The sequence below is a fragment of the Camelus dromedarius genome, chromosome 1 (genome assembly GCF_036321535.1).
Source record: "Camelus dromedarius isolate mCamDro1 chromosome 1, mCamDro1.pat, whole genome shotgun sequence".
NCBI lineage: Eukaryota > Metazoa > Chordata > Mammalia > Artiodactyla > Camelidae > Camelus > Camelus dromedarius.
The window spans coordinates 83283367-83305956 of NC_087436.1; the positions used below are offsets into that span (position 1 = coordinate 83283367).

General features: G+C 37.6%; 1 protein-coding gene and 1 long non-coding RNA gene across 3 annotated transcripts in view; one reads left to right on the forward strand and one right to left on the reverse strand.

Moving 5' to 3' along the window:
* Positions 1–9: 9 nt before the first annotated feature.
* PYURF (PIGY upstream open reading frame) lies at positions 10–1271 on the reverse strand. Its single transcript, XM_010983097.3, has 2 exons — positions 971–1271; positions 10–243 (listed from the first exon to the last, which is right to left on the reverse strand). Exons 1-2 carry the CDS (start codon positions 1171–1173, stop codon positions 102–104), a joined length of 345 nt encoding a protein of 114 aa, XP_010981399.1. The 5' UTR covers positions 1174–1271; the 3' UTR covers positions 10–101.
* Positions 1272–1338: 67 nt separating this feature from the next.
* Positions 1339–22590, forward strand: part of LOC116147394 (uncharacterized) — a 35652-nt gene continuing 14400 nt past the window's right edge. The window contains exons 1-3 of one of the 2 annotated variants that reach the window (XR_004130948.2): positions 1339–1581; positions 21317–21509; positions 21933–22051. This is a non-coding gene — a long non-coding RNA (uncharacterized LOC116147394). The remainder of the gene's footprint in view (positions 1582–21316; positions 21510–21932; positions 22052–22590) is intronic. The other variant, XR_004130947.2, reaches the window with a different exon arrangement.

Here is a 22590-nt window from a genome sequence, read left to right on the forward strand (position 1 = left end):
CTCCCCGACTTATTTCCCACCACCCTGTTGTTTTTTTTTTTTTTTTTTTTAAGTAGGTGGTATTTTAGAAAATTTAGTTCTGTGTTGTTTCTAAGGATGATCTAATGCCGCTCCGTTTCTTCTTGCTTCTTATTCTGATGTGTCATCCTAGCTGCCTGTGGTATCATATTAGGAATCCCATCAATAACTGGATAGGCTATTCCTAACTCTTCATTAATCAATTCATTTGTCGATGCTTCATATCTGAGGGGAAAGCAAAACAAAATGAATCATGGAAAACAAAATGCTTGGAAGACCTTGATGTTCAGTGAACAGTAACATGTGTCCAATTCTTGACATTGAGTCAATCCCTATTTATCCGAAAGATTCTAGGTTAAAGGTTAAGAAGGCCTTTACAAAAATCGGCTAGTCCAGAACCAAAAGCCAAAGGGCAGCACACGTAGCTTACATGCTTAGAATCGTACATGGCATTTTCACAAGAATGCGGAAGCTACTACAATATTGTCCATCATCTTGGCTTAAAAATCGGAATGCCTTGGACTAGTCCTGAATCCCAAGAGTTCATAAACCTGGCTGTACAAAAGAATTACTTAGGGTCCTTTTAAGAAAATATTTAATCGCTCAGGGCCTCACTCAGACCTACAGACTTGGCCCGCCTGGGGTGGTGCCTGGAAATCTGCATTTTTAAAAAAGGTCCCCTGGCGATTCTAATGCGCAGCCAGTGGCGAACCTATCTATAGAAACTCTTCGATCCAAGCCTACGAGTCGGCGCTTTGACTCGGAGGTTTAGAGCTCGGGTCCCTTCCGGCCTCCTCTCGCCCTTCCTGCGAGCTGGCGGGCCCGGGTCCAAACAATGGCAGCGAAGAATACCCGGAGTGACCTAAAAAGCTCCCCAGTGGCTGTAAACGGCCGTGCGGCCCACTTGTCCCCTCCCCGCGACCGGAGGCCACCCGCAGCGGGAGAATCTCACCTGAGCGGCTTCTTGGAGAGCGGGCACACCAGGAACTCCAGCAGCGCCGGGTCGAAGGCCTGGGGCGGCTTCCTCGTCCTCTCGCTTTTCTCGGCGGACGACAGCGACCCTGACGCGTGCAGGCACCTCCGGGCGACGGCGGATGGCGGCGCGAGTGTCCCCCGCAGCGCTGAGGCGAGCCGGCCGCACGCTCCGCTCAGCATGGTCCGGCAGCCCGGGACTGACAGCCCGGGTCCAGGCCTCTCCTGCCGAAGGTTCTGAGTCCAACTCCGTCGGCCAGGCCCCGCCCCCGGGTGCTCTGGAAAGGCCGCCCCCGACAGGTGGCGGCTAGCTCTTTGGTTCCGGATGCGCTCCGGACCCGACTGCTTTTCCCGTTGCACCGCTCGGAGATTGAGCGCTCAGCCTGCCGCCGGGACCTCTTACGGCTGTTCCAGCGCGTTTACACATTGCAAACAAAACGAGCGCTTAAGTGAGAAATGTCTTGAGTTTTCAGCAGGGCCTATCGCAAGGGTGCCAGGAAGCCAGTGGCCGGACCTCACAGTCACACAGTGGTACGCTGGGACCTACGTGGTTATCACCAAAATGAGGTTTCAAACCCACTGTCATATTGGGTATGTGAAAAGCATTACTTTGTTTTATGTCTTTACCACAGTTCCTGTCACGTCGTTTGGCTTTTTTTTTAAAATTCTTTAATTTAAAAGAATTTAAGACCCTGAAAAGAACGGCTTAGTCTTCTTAACCTCTGAGATGTCCAGATTCTTACCCTGCGGAACTCATCGTGAATTCAATCGCATAATAATAGCACAACTAATTTGTTTCTGTAAGTGAGCTTGGAAACAGCAAGGAGTCTAAGTAGCTGTGTCCTTAAGCTAAATGGGTGATCTATTCAGTGGGCTTTTCGCCCCACGTTTGCCTCTGACTCTTCAAGGAAATGATGCTGGTTTGATCTATTTCTTATTAGTGTACTGGATAAGTATTTGGGCTCTGGGGCTTGACAGCTTGGTTCCAGGTAAATAGTTTACTAGTTGTAGGACTCCAGCAAATGACCTAACTACTCAGTTTCCTTATCTGTATAATGAGATTAATAGTTGTTCCTACCTCATGAAATTCCCTCCTGGGGATTAAAATATGGTACTTTATGCAAAGAGCATTCGGAAGAGTCCCTGGGACAAATTAATGCTCAATTCATGTTATCTATTTTTATTTTAATTTTCTCCATTCTTTCCAGTTCAGTATAGTAGAAGATTCTTTGTTAGTGGTCAATTTTTTCCCTTTGTTTTGCTAAGTATTGACTTGAACCTTTTGCATCTTTGGGCTTTATCATTTTACACTTTGAGCTCCTGGGAAGTAGGGTTGGGAGTGAGGGATATATAGATGCAAATACAAGATTATATGTTCAGATTTCTCTTCCATTCAGCAGTGTAAAAGTAGAGAAACTTTTATATTGTTTGTTTGCTCAGAAAAAAAAACCTACTACGTTATTTGATGGTCTTTGTTCACTAATGCTCAGAAGATTTCAGCATAGGGCAGTTGTCAGGGATGTACCCTTAAAAGGGCCTATTGTAAAGTTCCAGTGTTACCTTCACATTATTTCCTACTAGGGCAGTGGTAGGAATTAATTTTTCAGGTACAGTTAGTTGATACTTTGGGCCCTAGGGAAAGAGTGAACTATGGGAAAGATACATTTCAGCGAGGTATGGGGATGTAGAGCTTGACTTCTGTCAGCACAGAGAGGGCCCTGGGCAGGCCAGAACCTTGGCCCTGTAGGTTTGGGGCACGCACCCATGCTTAAGACCAGCTTCATTAGCCTCATCTCACCTCCCCGGGCTGAGAGATCCCTATCAACTGGGTTTTCTAACCAGTTATATATAAATTAGTTTCAGTTTGCGTCCACATAGAAGGTTTGAAGCAGATCAGTTTAATTTAAATTAGTATTGAGGAAATGGAGAGTAACAGCAGAATATTGAAAATATTTTCAAATTTATAGCACCCCAAATCAACATCTAATATTTAAGAAACATCTGAGTGTGTGAAGCATTGGTCCAAACCATGTAAATATTTAGTTGCAAAATGTCCCTAAACAGCCCTCACTAATTAAGGAATCTAACTCATTTCTGCATGTAGTACACTAAACTGAATGTAGGTGACAGCATAGAATTATAAAATCATTAGTCCTTTTTTTTTTTTTTTTTTTTTTTTACTATTGGCATGACTCTGATCTTTCCCATCACAGAGCTCTGGGCTCAGGGACCATATTAGCTGTGTGATCTTGGGAAAGTTTCTTAAACTCTCTACGTCAATCTTCTCATCTGTAAAAATAGTATAATAGTACTACCTACCTTATTAGAGTTGTTGAGGGGATTAAATAAAATGATACTAATAAAGCAGTTAGCATAGGGGCTGGTCCAGCCTACACATTTAATGAATGTTATCAGAGCAGCAAAATTCCTTATTGCGGTGAAGCTGGAGAAAATTCTGATGAAAAAGGAAAGCACAATGTACCAATGGGAACCTGACGTGAAATTTTTATGGTTTTCAATGTGGATAATATTGAAACACAACTCTTGGGTTATCATACACATTAAATGAGATAGAAACCTCCAGGTAGAGAAGAGGCTAGGATATATATTTTAATAAAGTTCCATAAATACCAAATTTGGGACATTGAAATTTGGGAATCTCTGGTTCAGAGAGAGAAGTTAAAATTACTTTTCCACTAGATGGCGTCATCCAGTATTTGAACTCACATTTATTCCTGCTTGTACTTTTCTTTCTGTGATTATAAAGATTTGATTTTATTTTGCCAATTGTTTCCTTAATTTGATGACATCTATTTTAGGGACAAAAGTCACAAAAAATTTGTTAATAAGTTACAATTGTAACGGGTTCATTAAAATCAAGGATCCAACAGATAAATGCACAAAAAGTATGAAAAAAATCACAAAAGAGAAAAATACAGTTGATCAATAAATGCATAAAAATATTCATCCTCAACAATAGAGTAATGCAAGTTTCAAACATCAAAGAACTTTCCATTTCTCACCTATAAAAATTATAAATATTTTAGAAGTGTAATTCTTAATATTTGCCATTCACTTATTAATTTACTGATTGCCTGCTATGTGGCAGGTACTGTCTAGATTTATCAGAGTTCTCCAGGGAAACAGAATTAATTGTGTGTGTGTGTGTATGTGTGTGTATGTGTATGTATGGAAGGGTTTATTATGAGGAATTGGCTCACATGATTATAGAAGCTGAGAAGTCCTAAGATCTTTCTGAAAGCAGGAGACCTAGGAAAGCCAGTGGTGTAAATCCAATATGGATCTGAAGGCCTGAGAGCCAGAGAAGTAGGTGGTATAAATCCTAGTCCAAGGGCAAGAGACGACAGATGTCGCAGCTCAGGCAGCCAGGTAGGAAGCAAAAGGCATGAATTCCTTCTTCCTCCACCTTTTTGTTCATTCTGACCTATGATGGATTGGATTATGCCCAACCACTTTGCAGTGGGCTGTCTATTTTACTGAGTCCACTGATTCAAATGCTAATCTCATCTGTCCCTCACAGACACACCCAGAAATAATATTTAATCTGGGCACCCCTTGGCACGGTCAAGTTGACACAAAAAGTTAACATCACACTGTCCTAGAAGCTGGAGCTGTCCTCTGGATATACCATTATACAGTGTTAAAAATAAAAACTCATCACAACAATACCAAAATGCTTATTAAATATAATAAGTGAAAAAAAGCAGGACGCAAATTTTATGCACAAGTACAATTATTTTTTAAATCAAGAACTTAGGAATAGAAAAAAAAAATGAATAAAAACCAAATGTTGGTTGTGTTTAGGTGGTTAGAATATTAGTGAATTGTTCTTTAACTGTTTCTCCCTCTTAAATTTTTCTTTAATTAAGTAGTTTAAAAATGTAAATATTACCAGTTAATATTTGAGGTTAATAATTGATAAATGTGTATTTTATTTCAAAACCATTGATTCAGTTAAATGAATATTTATTGAGAACTTCCTGTATTCTCAGTATTATAACAGGAGGTAAAAAGAACGGGTATAAAAGTGTGAAAGATACGATCTCAATTTTCAAGAAGTTCATAGTGGAGTAAACAGCATAGGATAAAGTTAACTAAAAATCCTAGTTTATATATGATGCATTTCTTTGTGTATTTATTCAACACTTGTTGAGTTTACATTGTACATCAGATACACAAAGGAGGGAGGGAAACCTGTACCTGTACCACAAAGGGTTGGGGAAGTGTCAGTAAAGAATGGGTCAGCTAGCACTATCAGATTATTTACTTAAGTCTCAGGCATCACCCATTTTATCCCCTTTTATAAGCTCTTTTAATCCATGAAAACAAATTTGAATTTTGCAATGGGGACATAGACACTTGCTAGCAGAGATGAGTATGATGAACCATCCAGACTATATAGCAGCTCAGAGAAGAGTAAATAATGCAGATTTGAGTGGATATTGAAGGGCTGCATGTTAATACACATTTTAAATGGCTTCTGTATATAAGTGTCAGATTTCAAAACTGATCACAAAAATGGCCAGGTTTGATCTTCAGCTTAAAAGTTCAACATAATTAGATTGTGAACATGTGAAAAGAGGAATAGTATTTCTTAAAGAGCCTCATTACCACTATTTTGTTCTTTAAAATAGCCTTTTCATATGTATTTTGAAATACTTCAAAAATAAGAAAAGAGGTCACTAAAACTATAAGTGTATCAAAGAGGAAGTATCTGAATAAGCAACTCCCCATTTAGAATAAAGGAAATCAAGGAAAAATGGCAGGAAGTTCTTTGCAACTTGGCTTGGAATAGGAATAGTAATAGTACCCATCTGTACCGGCTGGTTTGGCCCTCTCAGCCTCCATCTCACCCTCCTCCTATCTGCAGAAGTTGGAAAGCTAAAAGTACATGTTCCAGACTCTCCTGCAGCTAGGGATGTGAATGTGCAGTAAGTTCGCACTCACGAGATGTGAAAGGGAGACAGAGTCCAGCATCCCGCAGCAGGAGAGCTGACAGGCAGGCTCTGACAGACACAAGGTTTGTGTGGCTTGGATCTGTGTGGCCCTCTGGACACATCCGCTCTGACATGAGACAGCTGTGGCAGCAACAGCAGTGGTCACAGCAGTAGCTGCCTGCCCTCTGGATGAACTTAGAGCCCAAACTCCAGAGCAAGCCCACTATTTCTGCTCTTCCAGTGAATTTATAAGCATATACTTTGTCTATTAAATTCTTTTATACTGGAAATACCTAGAATAATTTATGTTTTCCTATCCTGAACTTTGAGTGATAAACTACCCCAGTGTGTTGATGTGAGATTAAAATGTAATAATATATGTAAATCACTTAGAATAGTACCTGACACTTTGTACTCAATACATGCTACTTATTTAAATTTTTGTTAGAGAGATGAGTTCAAGCTGAAAAGAATGAACTAGGCCTTAGGTTGAAAACGATGGCTTGAAGGCCAGATGGAGCCCACCACCTGTTTTATAAATAAAGTTTTATTGAAACACAGCCACTACCATTTGTTTACACGCTGTCTGTGGCTGCTTTCATTCTTGAAGGTTACAGTTGCAACAGAAACAGAACAGACTACCAAGCCTAAAATATTTACTATCTGGCCCTTTAACAGAAATAAATTTGCCTACCCCGATCTGAACTATCAAAAAGGAGGAGAAGCCTGAGGATTGGGAAGCATTCCTGAAAACAATCATCCTCTTGACAGAGTTGTCATATTTAGGAAAAATAGTTTGGGAAGTTTTCTTTCTGCAAGAATTCAAAGTAGAGCATTGAGGAGGGGAAGATACTACACAGGCAAAATTCTTTTTTTTTTTTATTCAAATATAATCAGTTTACAATGTATCAATTTCTGGTGTACATATACATACATATATTTGTTTCATATTCTTTGCAAAATTCTGATATAAGTAAAATTGGAGGGATAAAAGGAGGTAGAACTGACATCACCTGAGGCCTCAGCAAGTAATTTGCCATTCCCCAAGGTTTTTGTCTGGATCATGCAGCCCAGCTTGGAAAGTGACCATGTAGGAAGCAACCTACCCAGTCTGTGCTACCTGTTTCACAGCCAGCTAGTTGCCAGTTCTTACAATCTGCTTCTTCATAAATCCCCTGGCGTTCACCCACTTTGATCTTCATAGTCACTGTTCTAGTCTATGCCTTAGTAATTTAAACCTGTGGTTAACTGAGTATACTCCTAAGTTCCCTGTCTTTACATTTTTTCCTCCTTTAAAATTCCACTTTAAAAAGTTTCTCCTTTTCTTTCTCATTGGCAACTTTGTAAAAAATTTCACAGAAAGAAAAATTATTTGTGCTTGATTTATGGTTTATTATTTTTCAAAAGAGTCATTAACACATTATAATCACCCTTAGGGTTCATTCTTGGTGTTGGACAGTCTCTGGGTTTGGACAAATGTATAATGGCATGTATCTACCAGTATGGTATCATACAGAGTATTTCCACTGCCCTAAAGTCTTCTATGCTCCACCTACTTTTATGTTTGATTTTACAGTTCTATATGTGTTTTCAATTTTGACTAAGTTTCTTAGCTTTTATCTCTTTTTTTGTTCACTCCCTTTTCTTTTTGCACACCCTGCCTCCCCCTTCTTCCCCACTTTCTTCCTGCTGCTGGATAAATATGATCTGCATAATCTGACAGTGCTTTTCAAACTTGAATGTGCATATGAGTCACCTGAGAATCTTGTTAAAATGCAAATTTTGATTGAGTATGACTGAGATCACAGTGAATAGCTGGCTTGTACGCCTCATTTCTTAAAAGCTTCCAGGTGATGCTGCTGAGTTTCGGACCATATTTTCAGTAGCAAGACTAGAACAGTGATTCTCAGACTGGGATGATTTTGGCCTCAGGGGACACTTGACAACGTTGTGGAGACATTTTTGATTGTTACAGCTGGGGTGGTGCTATTGGGTAGAGGCCAGGAATGCTGCTAAACATCTTATTGTGCACAGGACAGCCCCTCACAACAAAAAATTATCTTAAATATTATAAGTACCTGGTGTGTATCTTCTATGACTCTAACAGGATTTGGTTATTGTTGTTTTAGTAGGAAAAAGCTTTCCAGGTTGCTCCCAGTGAGGCCTGGGAAGTTCCCTCTTCTTAACCATTTCCTGTGACTGAAAGGGTTTCTTACATGATACTAGGAAGAACTTTTTTTCTTCAAAATGTCTATACTAGCCCTCAAGCCATATCCTCTTCCAATTTACTAGGTGAAAATTATGAATGGAATTTTTCATGGTGTTAATATGATTTTAAAAGCCTCATAATCCTAGAAAAGGTTAAATAATTAAGGCAGCAAGTTTGTAGGCTTGAAATGTGTGATCTTAATGACTGTTGTATTAATTATCCATATTTAGGCCAGTGCTTTATGAGGTCTTAGAAAACAACTGAAGCAATTCTCAAAATGATAATCAATAGATGTTTTACTCTGTGTACGTTTCCAGTGAATCTTGAGATTGTATCAAGCAGTCCATAGTGTAAGAGTTAATGAACTTTGAAAGAAGGCTTTCCCTGTATTCAGGTGAGGAAGACAGGGACAATCTCTAAGGGTTCTTCACTCTGACTGTAGGAAGCTGTGTTTTCCATGTTGAAGAGATTCAGGATTTTGATAATTCTAACTTGATTTGACTTTTCAGTGATGTAGCCTGCACCAAAGAATTGTTGCCAATGACAAATATGATGACTACCAAAATCATGATTAAGTGAAAGTAAAAATAAAAGTATATTTATTTAAACTACGGTTGCAATTCCAGGGTTTTGAGAGCCTGCTTTTCCTAATTTTCACAGTCTGTCGGGCATCTGTGGCTGACTCAGAGTCCAGCACTGACTTCCTGGCCTGCCAGGCACTGACTGCCAGGCCTGCCAGCACCTGGGGCACAGCCCTGGGATTCATTCTGCCCTGGTTTCTTCTTGATTTCCTTCCAAAGGGAAATAATAACCAATTTCAAAACAGTGTTTGGTCTTGTCACTGAGGCTGTTTTCTTTTAATGTGATGATCTCATTGAAACATAATTTATTCACCAACTTATAGCACTCATAAACTGAACAATGTTATATAAGGTGATCAGATCAGACAGAATGACCCTCTTAAACTTATTAGCTCATCCCCCCCACCCCCGCCAACTCTCCCTCCTCTTTACTAAACCATCCACCGAATGATACCGCCATCCACTGAGTCACCTGGGCCCCAGAACTGAAGTCATCCTGTACTGCTCCCCTCCTCTCACTTCCCACACGCAGTCAGTCATCAGGTCCTGCCATATCCATCCCTTAATCTAGGTCCTATTTTTCATCAATAGGCTTTTAACAGGTCATGCCTCCAGTCTTTTTCCACTTCATCCCCCACACTGTTGCCAAAATATTCTTTTAATGTAAAAATTAATCACAAAACTTACTGAGTAAAAACCTTTGCTTAAAATGTAATTGCTGGCAGGGGTAGGATATAGCTCAAGCACTAGAGCACATGCTTAGCATGCACAAGGTCCTGGGTTCAATCCCCAGCACCTCCTTTAAAAATAAACAAATAAATAAACCTAATTACCTCCCCCCTTTAAATAAATAAATAAATAAATAAATAAATAAATAAATAAATAAATAAATAAAATGAGTTAGTAATACGTGTACCAAAAATGAATAAAGCTTGGAAAAAACCTAGTGGTAAGTAATTTTAAAAAAAGTTAACATTGTAAACTGACTATACTTCAATTAAAAAAATATATGTATATATATAATTGCTGAACTCCTGAATGTGATTGCTCTAGGGGAATTTCTGGCTTTCGTCCTCCTGATGGCCTCTGAATTTTTATATATTGTATATGTAAATTGTATATGAATATCTGTATTTAATAAGTAGACTTAACTTTTAGAGCTTTTTTAGGTTCACAACAAAATTGAGTGGTAGGTACAGAGAGTTCCTACATATTCCCTCCCCCACAAACACACACAGCCTCCCCCACTGTCAACATCCCCCATCAGAGTAGCACATTTTTTAGAGTTAGTGAACCTACATTGACACATCATCATCACCCCAAATCTGTAGTTTCCATTAGGATTCACTTTTGGTGTTGTACATTCCATAGGTGTGCACAAGGGTATAACGACAAGCATCCACCATTATAGTATCATACAGAGTATTTTCACTGCCCTAAAAATTCCCTGTGCTCCATTTGCTCATCCCTACCCCGAACACCCTGGCAAACACTGATTTTTTTTTAATGTCTCCATAGTTTTGTCTTTTTCTGAATGCCATATATTTGGAATCACACCGTGTGTAGCCTTTTCAGATTGACTTCTTTCACTTAGCAATATGCATTGAAGGTTTTATTTTCATGATTGACAGCTCATTTCTTTTCACTGTTGAGTAATATTTCGTTGTTTGGATGCATCATAATTTGTTGATCCATTCATCTATTGGAGGTTATCTTGGTGGTTTCCAAGTTCTGGCAATTACGAATAAAGCTGCTATAAACATTCTTGTGCAAGTTTTCGTGTGGACATAAGTTTTTAACTCATTTGGGTAAATACCAAGGAATGTGATTGCTGAATCATATGGTAAGAATATATTTAGTTTTCTAAGAAACTGCCAAACTTCTTCCAAAGTGGGTGTATCACTTTGCATTCCTACCAGCAATGAATGAGATTCCCATTATTCTACATCCCTGTCAGCATCTGGTGTTGTCCATGTGTTTTAATTTTTGCCATTCTGATTGGTATGTAGTTATATCTCATTATTTTAATTTGCAATTCCCTCATGATGTATGAAGTTAAGCATCTTCTCATATGCTTTTTTCCCATCTGTATATCACCTTTGGTGAGGTGTTTATTCAGATCTTTTGCCCATTTTTAAAATTGGGTTGTTCATTTTCTTGTTGTTGAGCTTTAAGCGTTCTTTGAACATTTTAGGTAACAGTCTCTTATCACATATGTCTTTTGTAAATATTTCCTCCCAGTCTGTGGCCCATCTTCTCATTCTTTTTGTATGTATTTTTTCATATGGGAATAAATAAAAATTCAGAATCATGAGACAGATATAAATTAGAAATATTTTTTCATTAAAGACCTTTTACTTTTACTCAAAATAATCTTCCGTATCCAATGTCTATTTCCTGCCCTCATTCCTCAGTTTTCTGATTGCAGCGTTTCTCTTCTTCACTGCTAAACTCTTTCAAAGATGTGAGCAGGGATTTTTGACCCCTTGTCACTCTGATTTATGAGAAGCAAAAAACAAAGACGTGCACCCAAGGTCAAGCAGTGTTGCCTTGACTGAGCCACTATTTCTCTGTCAAAATAATTGACATTGATGACATTTGATTATAACTTGAATTTTCTCATTTGGCACATTGAGAGTGAATCCTCACCGGTCTCTTATAATGATAGAGCGAAGGAGAAAGAATGGAGATCTTTCTCTTGTCATGGAGTAAGATATAAAAAAAAATCGCAGAACATCCCATTCTCAGTTCCATTCCCTTATTATGATGAACACAAATCATCTCCTGGGCATGCAGTGACCTACTTCAAGGTACCTTGCTTTCTTTGCCTCTGATCGTTTAACAAGTTAGTTATTCACAGATGCAGACAAATGCCAAGAACTCCCAACTCCACTTCCATAGGACTGTGCAGAGTTTCCTAGCACAGTGGCATATGAGCCCTCAAGGAACTGGCCTCTGCCTCTCTCTAGCATCTCTTACTGTGGCCACTCGCCATCTTGGAATCAGCCATTCTGAATTATTTTCTGCCTGACAAATACTCTAGGCTGTTTCATACTTCATTATCCTTCGCTCATGCCATTCCTCCTGCCCCAAATACCCTTCCCTCTGTTTGTCCATCTAAACCCCTATTTGTCTTTTCAGACCCAGTTTTAACACAGTGTCTTTCAGGAAGATTGTTCTAACTCTCTCCTTTTCCCGGATCCCTGGGAACTGGCCAGTCTGTCCTTTGTGTACAATGATTGATTACACACACACTCACACACACCCCTCACCTATACACCTATACTGCTTCACTGCATTCATTCACTTATATGTCTGTCTCCCCTGCTAATCTGTAAGATCTTTTGGGTCACATGCCATGTATGTTTTTTTTCTTTGTCCCTGCAGCTAGCACAGTGACTAACACATAGCAGGTTTTAAATAAATGCTTGTAAAATGAATGTAACATGTCCAGTACCAAATGTTTGGTTGTTCCTCTTAACTTGCCCAAGGAAAAAATTACTATGCAGTTATAGAACATGCCAGGAACATAGCTACTGGCAAAAAAGGAACAGCACAATTAACTTTTGTCTTTCAATTTAGAGAAATTCTAAACATGTAAATTCTTTTCCAGTCTAGCTATAATTTTGAGCAACATAAGTTAGGGTGGCAGTACTGGAAGGAGTACTGTATTAGATCTGTCTTCTGAATTCTTTTTTGTTTGAGGTTATATATATATTTTAAATTTATATAAAAGTTATAAAAATAGAACAAAGAATTCTTATATACTCTCAGTAAAGTAAATAGCTTTCCATAGCTAGATTAAAAAAAAAAAACTGAGAGTAACATGCAGACCTGAGGTATAAACACTTCAAAACAAAAACAAAAAGAAAACAAGATTTGCATTTCTCTGATAATTAGTGATATTGAGCATTTTTTCATGTGCTTTTTGATCATTTGTATGTCTTCCTTGGAGAATTGCTTGTTTAGGTCTTCTGCCCATTTTTGGACTGGGTTGTTTATTTTTTTCTTATTGAGTCGTATGAGCTGCTTATATATTCTGGAGATCAAGCCTTTGTCGGTTTCACTTGCAAAAATTTTCTCCCATTCCGTAGGTTTTCTTCTTGTTTTATTTCTGGTTTCCTTTGCTGTGCAGAAGCTTGTAAGTTTCATTAGGTCCCATTTGTTTATTCTTGCCACACCAGTCAGAATGGCCATCATTCAAAAATCCACAAATGACAAATGCTGGAGAGGCTGTGGAGAAAGGGGAACCCTCCTACACTGCTGGTGGGAATGCAGTTTGGTGCAGCCACTATGGAAAACAGTGTGGAGATTCCTCAAAAGACTAGGAATAGACTTACCATATGACCCAGGAATCCCACTCCTGGGCTTGTATCCAGAAGGAAATCTACTTCAGGATGACACCTGCACCCCAATGTTCATAGCAGCACTATTTACAATAGCCAAAACATGGAAACAGCCTAAATGTCCATCAACAGGTGACTGGATAAAGAAGAGGTGGTATATTTATACAATGGAATACTACTCAGCCATAAAAACCGACAACATAATGCCATTTGCAGCAACATGGATGCTCCTGGAGAATGTCATTCTAAGTGAAGTAAGCCAGAAAGAGAAAGAAAAATACCATATGAGATCGCTCATATGTGGAATCTAAAAAACAAAAACAAAAACAAACAAACAAACAAAAACAAAGCGTAAATAAAGGACAGAAATAGACTCACAGACAGAGAATACAGACTTGTGGTTACCAGGGGGGTGGAGGGTGGGAAGGGATAGACTGGGATTTCAAAATTGTAGAATAGACTACACTGTATAGCACAGGGAAATATACACAAAATGTTATGATAACTCACAGAGAAAAAAACGTGACAATGAGTGTGTATATGTCCATGAATAACTGAAAAATTGTGCTGAACACTGGAATTTGACACAACATTGTAAAATGATTATAAATCAATAAATCAACATTAGCTTAAAAAAAAAAAAGAAAACAAGAGATATTATATTATCAGAGTATAATTACCAAAATCAGGACATTGATATTGATACAGTGTTATTGTATAACGGTCAGATTTCAGTTTGATCAGTCATCCCATTAATGTTCTTTTATAGCAGAAGAAAAAACATTTCTGGTTCAGGATCCAACCTCGGATCAAACATTGCATTTAGATATCATGTCTCATTTGTCTGTTTTAATATGAAATAGTTCCTTCATTTTTTTTTTTTTTGTCTTTCATGATCTTGCCATTTTGAAGCATTCAAGCCAGTTACTTTACAGCAAGTTCATTCCTTGATTTGATTTTGTTTTTTAAATTGAAGTGTAGTCAGTTACAATGTGTCAGTTTCTGGTATACAGCATGATATTCCAGTCATGCATATATATATACATATATTCACTTCATTAAAAGTTATTACAAGATATTGAATATAATTCCCTGTGATATACAGAAGAAATTTGTTTTTTTAAACCTATTTATATGTATATTGGTTAACATTTACAAATCTCAAACTCCCAAATTTATCCCTTCACACCCCCTTTCCCTCGGTAACCATAAGATTGTTTACTATGTCTGCTAGTCTGTTTCTGTTTTGTAAATGAGTTCATTAGTGTCCTCTTTTTTCCTTTTTCTTTTTTGGATTCCACATAAGAGTGATATCGTATGACATTTTTCTTTCTCTTTTTGGCTTACTTCACTTAGAATGACGATCTCCAGGTCCATCCATGTTGCTGCAAGTGGCATTATTTTATTCTTTTTTATGGCCGAGTAGTATTCCATTGTATAAATATACCACAGCTTCTTTATCCAGTCATCTTTCACTGGACATTTAGGTTGTTTCCATGTCTTGGCTATTGTATATAGTGCTGCTGTGAACATTGGGGTGCATGTATCTTTTTGAATTAGAGTTCCTTCCAGACATATGTCCAGGAGTGGGGTTACTGGCTTGATTTGAGAGTCAGGTTATACATTTTGCCAGGAATACCACAGAATGATGCTGTGTCCTTCTCAGTGCATCAGTCAACCAAGTAGCATTACCAGTGATACTAACTCTAAACATTTTATTAAGGTGGTGCCTGCAAGTTATCTCTGCTGTAAATCACTATTTTTCTCTATGTAGTTAATAAGTATCTTATGCGGATGAGGTTATATTTAAAGCTAAATAAAAAGGAGAGAGTGTAAGTTTTCCTAAGAGATCTAATGGGAAATTGTTTAGCTCTGTTATTTGACCTTCCTCAAGATTACATATTTAAACTAGAAGACTGTTTGAAAATGACAATCTTCTCATATTTTGAGTGCTTCAGCCACAAAATTATTTATGGAAGCAAGATGTACCTTGGAATTCTGTAGAGCTAAATATTAAAGCCTTAAGTAAATGGGAGTCCTGCATTCAGCAGCTCCTCAAGCGGATGAAGCTATTGTTTCTACAATGCTCTATGCATTTGGCTCACTGTTGGCTTACTTTTGAAGAACTTCTGACAGGAAGATAATGTCCTATGCTATTAGTCATACTTTACAATCAAAAGAACAGGTTTATGTTGGTATTAAAGCAATGAGTCTAACTTTCAGTCTCTTTGTTCAACCCACATATTCTTTGAGAACTGTGCTGAAATTGTACAGGTGATTTGATCCATGTTTACTTGTTTTCCAGAGTTATAAATCTAGCACAATAAATAGAATGCTTTTAAACTTCTCTTTCCAATGGTTCTGTCATGGTAAAGGAATCGTGGGTATTTTTATGCTTGTTAATTTTTTGAGGTATGATTGACAAAAAATTGCGTGTATTTAAGGTGTCAATGTGATGATATTCTGATATACATATACACTGAAATGATTATCATGATTAAGCTAATTAACTTATCTATTACCTCACGTAGTTGGGTAGGTAGTGAGAACATTTATGGTTTACTTTCTTACTATCAAAATATATAGGGCATTTTTCACAGAACTAGAACAAAAAATTTTTAAATTTGTATGGAAAAATAAAAGACCCCAGATAGCCAAAACAATCTTGAGATTGAAGTAGAATGGAGCTGGGAGGCATCACTTTCCCTGACTTAGACTTTACCACAGAGCTACAATAATGAAAACAGTATGGGACTCGCACAAAACAGACACATAGATCAATGGAACAGGATAGAGAGTCTAGAAATAAATCGATGCATTTATGGTCAAGTAATCTATGACAAAGGAGGCAAGAATATACAATGGAGAAAAGATAGTCTTTTCAATTAGTGATGCTTGGAAAACTGGACAGCTACATGTAAAAGAATGAAATTAGAACATTCTCTAATACCATATACAAAAAAGCTCAAAATGGATTAAAGGCCTAAATATAAGACTGTAAACCATAAAACTAGAGGAAAGCATAGAACACTCTTTGACATAAATCATAGCAATATTTTTTTTGGTCTGTCTCCTAAAGCAAAAAAAAAAAAAAAATCACAAAAGCAAAAAATAAACAAATAGGACCTAATTAATCTTAAAAGCTTTTGCATAGCAAAGGATTCCCTCAACAAACAAAAAGACAACCTACAAAATGGGAGATGATAAGGAGTTAATATTCAAAATATATAAATAGCTCAAATAACTCAACATCAAAAACAAGCAACCAATTAGAAAAATCGGCTTTTTAAAATTTGCATTTTTTAAATTGAAGTATAGTCAGGTTACAATGTTATGCCAATTTCTGGTGTACAGCATAATGTTTCAGTCTTACATATACATAATATATTCATTTTCATATTCTTTTTCATTATGGAGTACCACAAGATACTGAATACATTACTTTGTACAAGGGTTCCCTTTTCTCCACATCCTCACCAACATTTGTTATTTGTGCTCTTTTTGATGATAGCCATTCTGACAGGTGTGAGGTGATACCACATTGTGTGTTTAATTTGCATTTCTCTGATGATTAAGTATATTGAACATCTTCTCATGTGCGTTTAGTAGTTTTAATTGTTCATTTTTTTTACTAGATTCCTTAGGATTTTCTATATATAAGGTTATAATATCTGCATATAGAGATAGTTTTGCTTCTTCATTTACAACTCTAGATGCCTTTTATTTTATTTTATTGTCTAATTGCTCTTCTAGAACCTCCATCATGATGTTGAATAGAAATGGCAAGAGCAGACATCTTTGCCTTATTCCTGATCTTAGGAGGAAAACATTGTCTTTCACTATTAAGTATTATGTTGACTATGGGCTTTTTGTAGGTGGTGTAATGATCTTTGAAAGAATTTATAATGGTTACATTTCTCTCTGACACAGTTGCATTACCTAAATACAATAGCATGATAGAATTTGACAAAATTGGGATTAATATGAAGCAAGGAATAGGGTTATATCTTGTTGTTTTATCTGTAACTACCAGCCACCTTCATCTTTGTGCTTGCCCTGCCCATAACCTCCACCAAAGGAACTGATCCACCATTGGACCCTGCTGCCTTAGGAGCCATACGTGGTACTGTGATGGTATCTTCCTTCTTCCCCATCCTTCAACTCCATTTATTGGACTGGATTAACTATCTGACCCAAGAATCCTCAGGCGAGACAGTAATCTTCACCCTGTAAGGCCAGATTCAAAAAGATTAATTTGACTAAATGAATTCTCTTTCTCATGAATTGGACCTAAGGAATAAAGCAAAAAATTATCAGTTACTGGTGGAAGCTTTCACCAAAAATTTATGAGACGGAATCAGGACTTGGGAGGCCATAATGGACCATCTATGAGCTAAAATTATGGGGAAGTGGAAATTAAAAATAAGCAGAAGCAGTTATTAAAGCAAGATAGAAAGAATTAGATTCATAGAATAGAACTGAGTAACACTAACTTCAGAGTAGTAGAGGAACGATTCTTGAATTTCTGCATCTAAAGTATCTAGAATGAGCTTGAATCCAAAACAGATTTCCAGCTTTAGTTCTTGGATTTCCATGAAATCCTAGGTTCCTTATTCCTCCACATGAGTTAACTTAAAAGGGTCTTTTTGCTTTTAAATAAATGAAATAACTAAAAACATTCAGAATGAACTTGTCATATTTGACAATAACTTTTTTTCTCAAGTGTCTTGAACTCTAAAGAGAAAGACATGGGAAAAGAGTATGGAAATTATTTTGGGGGTAGTAAAGGATACAACCTATGTTGCTTAATGTTGTTATTAGTTGTTATAAATATGATCAGTGTTGACTAAATAATTCCTATTGAGGAGAGATGTTTGGTAAGGTTCTAATAATAATATTGTTAAAATGACAATATTGTGCATGATAAATTCTTCAAGGATAAGGCATTTGGGAAGAAACCTTGTCAATGGGGAATATCCCCTAAGGATTTAAAATGGTTTGATGGTGGCACCAGTTATAGATAATACAAATGGCAAGAGGCTCTGTCTTGGCAGCTGGCACATGATTTCAGATGAAGAGTAAATTGTGAAGATGAGGTAAGTAAAATGATTGAGATTAGTTAGAGTTGGGCTTTATACAATAATGGCTGCTATTTAGTGAGGTGTAGAGTACAATTTTTCCCATCTGACTTTGATTAAGGCTGCTCAGCTGCCAACAAGGACTTTGTTAATGGAAGACAGGAAGAACTAATGATGGGAAGAGTTAGCATGTAATTGAGATTCACTGCAATTTTTGACATGTTAGAAGAGCACATGAGAAGCTAGTGGGATACCTTGACATTTAACTGGGAGAGATAAGGACTCCTCGGGTAGTCAGAATTGTGGTAACTGAGTTTACTACATTCATTAATTGGTTAGTAATCATGCTTTGTTAATTATAGCAAATATAGTAAAAGGTGATGCTGCTTTTGTTGATTTTTGGATAATAAATTTGGGTAGGGTGTTAATTTCCAGGCTTAATCAAGCTAATGTTCATGGAGAGCCAAACATAAGATCTAGAATTAAAATAAATAAAACAATTATCACCCTGGTGAACTTTAGTATAGAAATGATATGGTATAAGCCAACATTTTGAGTGTGGATTCAACAATTTAATTAATTGACTTCACCTAAATGTAGTGGAGTGTAAGCATGAAAGTTTTGCATTCTCTTATACAGGTGTGAGTCCTAAAATTTATTCCTTCAAAGTAACTCTTACTCATTTTTATGATTGCGTATTAATCAGGATTTTCCAGAGAAACAAAGCCAGTGGCGTATATATATATACATCTATATATATATATATATATATATAGATGTATAAGAGGAGATTTATTGTAGAAATTGGCTCAGGTGAACATGGAGGCCAGGAAGTTCCATGCTCTGCCATCTGTAAGCTGGAGAACCAGGAAGGGCTGGTGGTATAATTCCGTCTAAGTCTGAATGCCTGAGAACCTGGAGCACAGATGTCCCAGCACAAGTAGAGAGCATGTAATCCCTTCCTCCACCTTTATATTTTATTTAGTTCCTCAGTGGATTGGATGACTCCCACCCACATTGCTGACGGGGATCTTCTTCACTCCTGATTTACTACCTATTCAAGTGCTAATCTCTTCTTGAAACACCCTTACAGACACACCCAGAAATAATGCTATACCAGCTTTCTGGGCATCTCTTAGCCTAGTCAAGTTGGCAGATAAAATTCACTGTCACACATATGCATGTTATTGTGAGGCAGCTTGAGATATGTTTAAAACACATGGTTGTTTAAGGTGGAGAGAATTTATTCACAAGAGACTATGGGGTATACCAGAAGTAGAGATTTAATTAAACTCATCGAGTTATGGTATATGTTTTTATATGGCTAATTTTTGGTAATTGTGATAGACTTTGATATAAAATCCTCTTGAAAAAATGGTATTTAGCGTATTTATTGAAAATTACATTGCCATGTTCTACTAATAAAACCTTTCCAGTGGGTGTGAAGAATTTTTATATCACCTGAAATAAATTTAAATTTACTTACAGTTCTGGTATGATTATGGTTGCTTAAATAAGGATGTGGATAAATCCTACGATTATCAGAGATTGAGCAGGAATATTATATTCCTTAGTTAAATTTGACATCATGATGGTAACAAAAAATAATTAATAGTCTAAGAAAAAAATGGAAATTTTATTTGAGACAACCTGAGGATTATAACTCAGGAGACTGTCACTCAGAGAGCTCTGTGAACTGTTCTGAAGAGATAAAGGGGGAGGCCAGTATATATGTGATTTTGGCCAAGGGGGTACGTGCCATCAAGCACACATCTCAGTAGAAGGTGGCTGCTAGTCATGAGGAACAGACATCTTAGTTAATGGTTTTAGAGTTTTTCTAAGTGTGGGAAGATGGAAGAATCCGGGCTCATAAAAATTTTCTCCTGAAAATATCTAACTATTGGAGGGTCAGGGTCAGTTCTGTCAGTTTTCCCAGAGCACAAAATGTCTCATCCTGATCTTCACCCTGAATTCCTTTCAGGGTGTATTGTAGGTCAGTGACTGCAGTGGCTAATGACTTGATTCTTGTAGAACTGGGTGCAACCTTCTTTACAGTCCCTCAGGGAATGAACATTCAATTTCAATAAAGTGTGGGAAGTGCTAAAAATGGGGAAGTTAAGAATGCGATAGGAGCACATAGCAGGGCTCTTAAATTATTCTGGGGTAAAACAAAGAAAGTTTTCATGATGAAGTGACATTTATGTCAAGACTGTAAAGATGAGGAATTAAGCATTGGGAGGGGGAGGAGGAGAAAAGTGTTTCAAGCAAAATCTACAGTTACATGAAGGTCTGAGGGTCAGAGAGAACATATTAATGATGATTCTTGTAGAGAGCATAGCAAGTTATTTCATATTATATATATCTTACTTATTCAATTAGAGTATAACTAATGTCATGAACACAGCTATATACATATAGAATGCTTTCTTTTCAGTGAATTTAATTGTGAATCATCATGTGCTCCTTTCACTTTTCACACCTTTCTTTTTCTGTCATCTCAGTGAAACTTCTCAGTGACAGCCAGTGGTTCAAGGTCCCTCAGTTCAGGGTTGATTGTATTAAAACTTTATTTCCTGAGCACAATGCACTCTGCCTATGTTATCTCATATAATTCTCCCAACAACCTTGCCAGCAAGTATTAGTATCTCCAACTTATACACGGGGAAACTGAGCCTCACATAAATAATATGTCCAAGGTCACAGATGGTGAGGATGCCAACTCCTGTCTGTCTGCCTCCCTAGTCCATTCTTTTTGCACTTGGTTTTACTGCCTATAAATTACAGAGTGGATTGTGAGAGGCCATGTTTCAGAAAATGAATTAAGCTTTTTGACATTGAAAGCCTGTCATGAGACTCTTTTCTATTCACCCCTCATTCTAAAAATTCTTCACTCTGAAAATAAATAACAAAGGAAAAAAAAAAACAACTTTACTCCATTCTCCCATCCACACTACTGCCTTTGAAAAACTCATCTGTACTAAACGAAACTAGAGATTCCTTAAGTCCCAAATTCCTTGGTTTACCTGCTTTAATATTTGAAAATGTGTTCATCAGGAACACATTCCTGTTCATCAGGAAATGTGCTCCTTTATAGAAATTCATTCCTTTATGCTTCGGTTTAAACCAAACGTCTCACTGATGTACTCCACGGCAGGGAGAGGACGGAGAGGAAAGGGAAGCAATATTCAGAGGCCCGATGCCAGGACCTGTGCTAGACCCTCGAAAGACATTAGCTTATTTCATCCTCAGCATGGACTGTAGCGTGGAGCTTATAATTCTCCTTTGACAAGGAAGGAAACATGGACACAGCTACCTGAGCTGCAGAGCTGAGATTTGAACTCTTGCTGGTAAGTATTCAAAGTCCACGGTTTCTCTACTACCCTGTGCTGACTATTCGTTTATTTCTTCCAAATTTTTCATTGAGAGAATCTGCGTGATATCATTGAGAATATTAAGATGATAATTTAGCTCAGTTATTTAACAAGACCCTTGTTTTCTAATTGGCTCTGTATTGCTGTTGGGCCTGGTGTGTAATAAAATTCTGAATATTTAATACATTACATGCTCATTTAAGTTTTCACCCCAGAATCTGGCTGCTTGTCACCATGTATATATGCAGTTTCTATCGTTTAACTTTTCTTCCTAAGTATACTGCTTTGAATTCATTCTTATTGTTTATTTTCCCGCATTGCGTCCGATGCACTGTCATATATCCGTGTACCTATGGAAGTCACTGTGTATGCCCTGAACCTTGATGTTTTGCTCTCCAGGCCGCGCACATCTATTCTCCCAGCTCTGTGGGTTTGGCCAGAAGGACCTTGAAATTTGTGGGCCTGGCCTCAATCCCCAGCATCCCGGTTGCCCGCCTTTGGAGAATGGACAGCTCCTGGTATGTAGGGCTGCGCATGCGTCTAGGACTGAGGCCCCTTGAAGCGGGAAGTAGCGAGGAACTGGAGAATTCAGCTCCTCTCTGATTCCTCTGTCGGTTATAATGCTTCTCCCCTAATTTAATTCTGTGTCCAGTATAGTGCCCACTTCTCCCTATTTTGTTATTTAAACAGTTACCTCGCCACATCACACCTTGCTAGAGTGGTGTGGAGAGGCAGGGGAACGGAGGCAAAGACGAAGTCTGAACAGGTGGTTGAGAACACTGAGGGCTTCTTTCTTTTTCCGTGGAGCTACTGGCATTCTTAAAGGGTTTCACTCCATGCATGGTGCGGTGTAGATGTAGAAATAGCCAGTTTAAAAATTTCAAATTATTTAAAGCGGGATACTATACAGAGTTATTGTTGTTTTTAAGAACAACAACAACAAAAAGAAAGGAAAGAAAGAAAGGAAAGAGAAAGGAAGAAAGGAAGGAAGGAAGGAAAGAAAGAAAGAAAGAAAGAAAGAAAGAAAGAAAGAAAGAAAGAAAGAAAGAAAGAAAGA

What these genes read in the sequence shown, in the direction of transcription:
- PYURF (XM_010983097.3), bottom strand. Translation starts at nt 1,173, where the DNA reads ATGCTGAGCGGAGCGTGCGGCCGGCTCGCCTCAGCGCTGCGGGGGACA. An exon ending in CTCTCCAAGAAGCCGCTCAG is followed by an intron (nt 244 to 970) that starts GTGAGATTCTCC and finishes CTTTCCCCTCAG; the next exon opens with ATATGAAGCATCGACAAATG.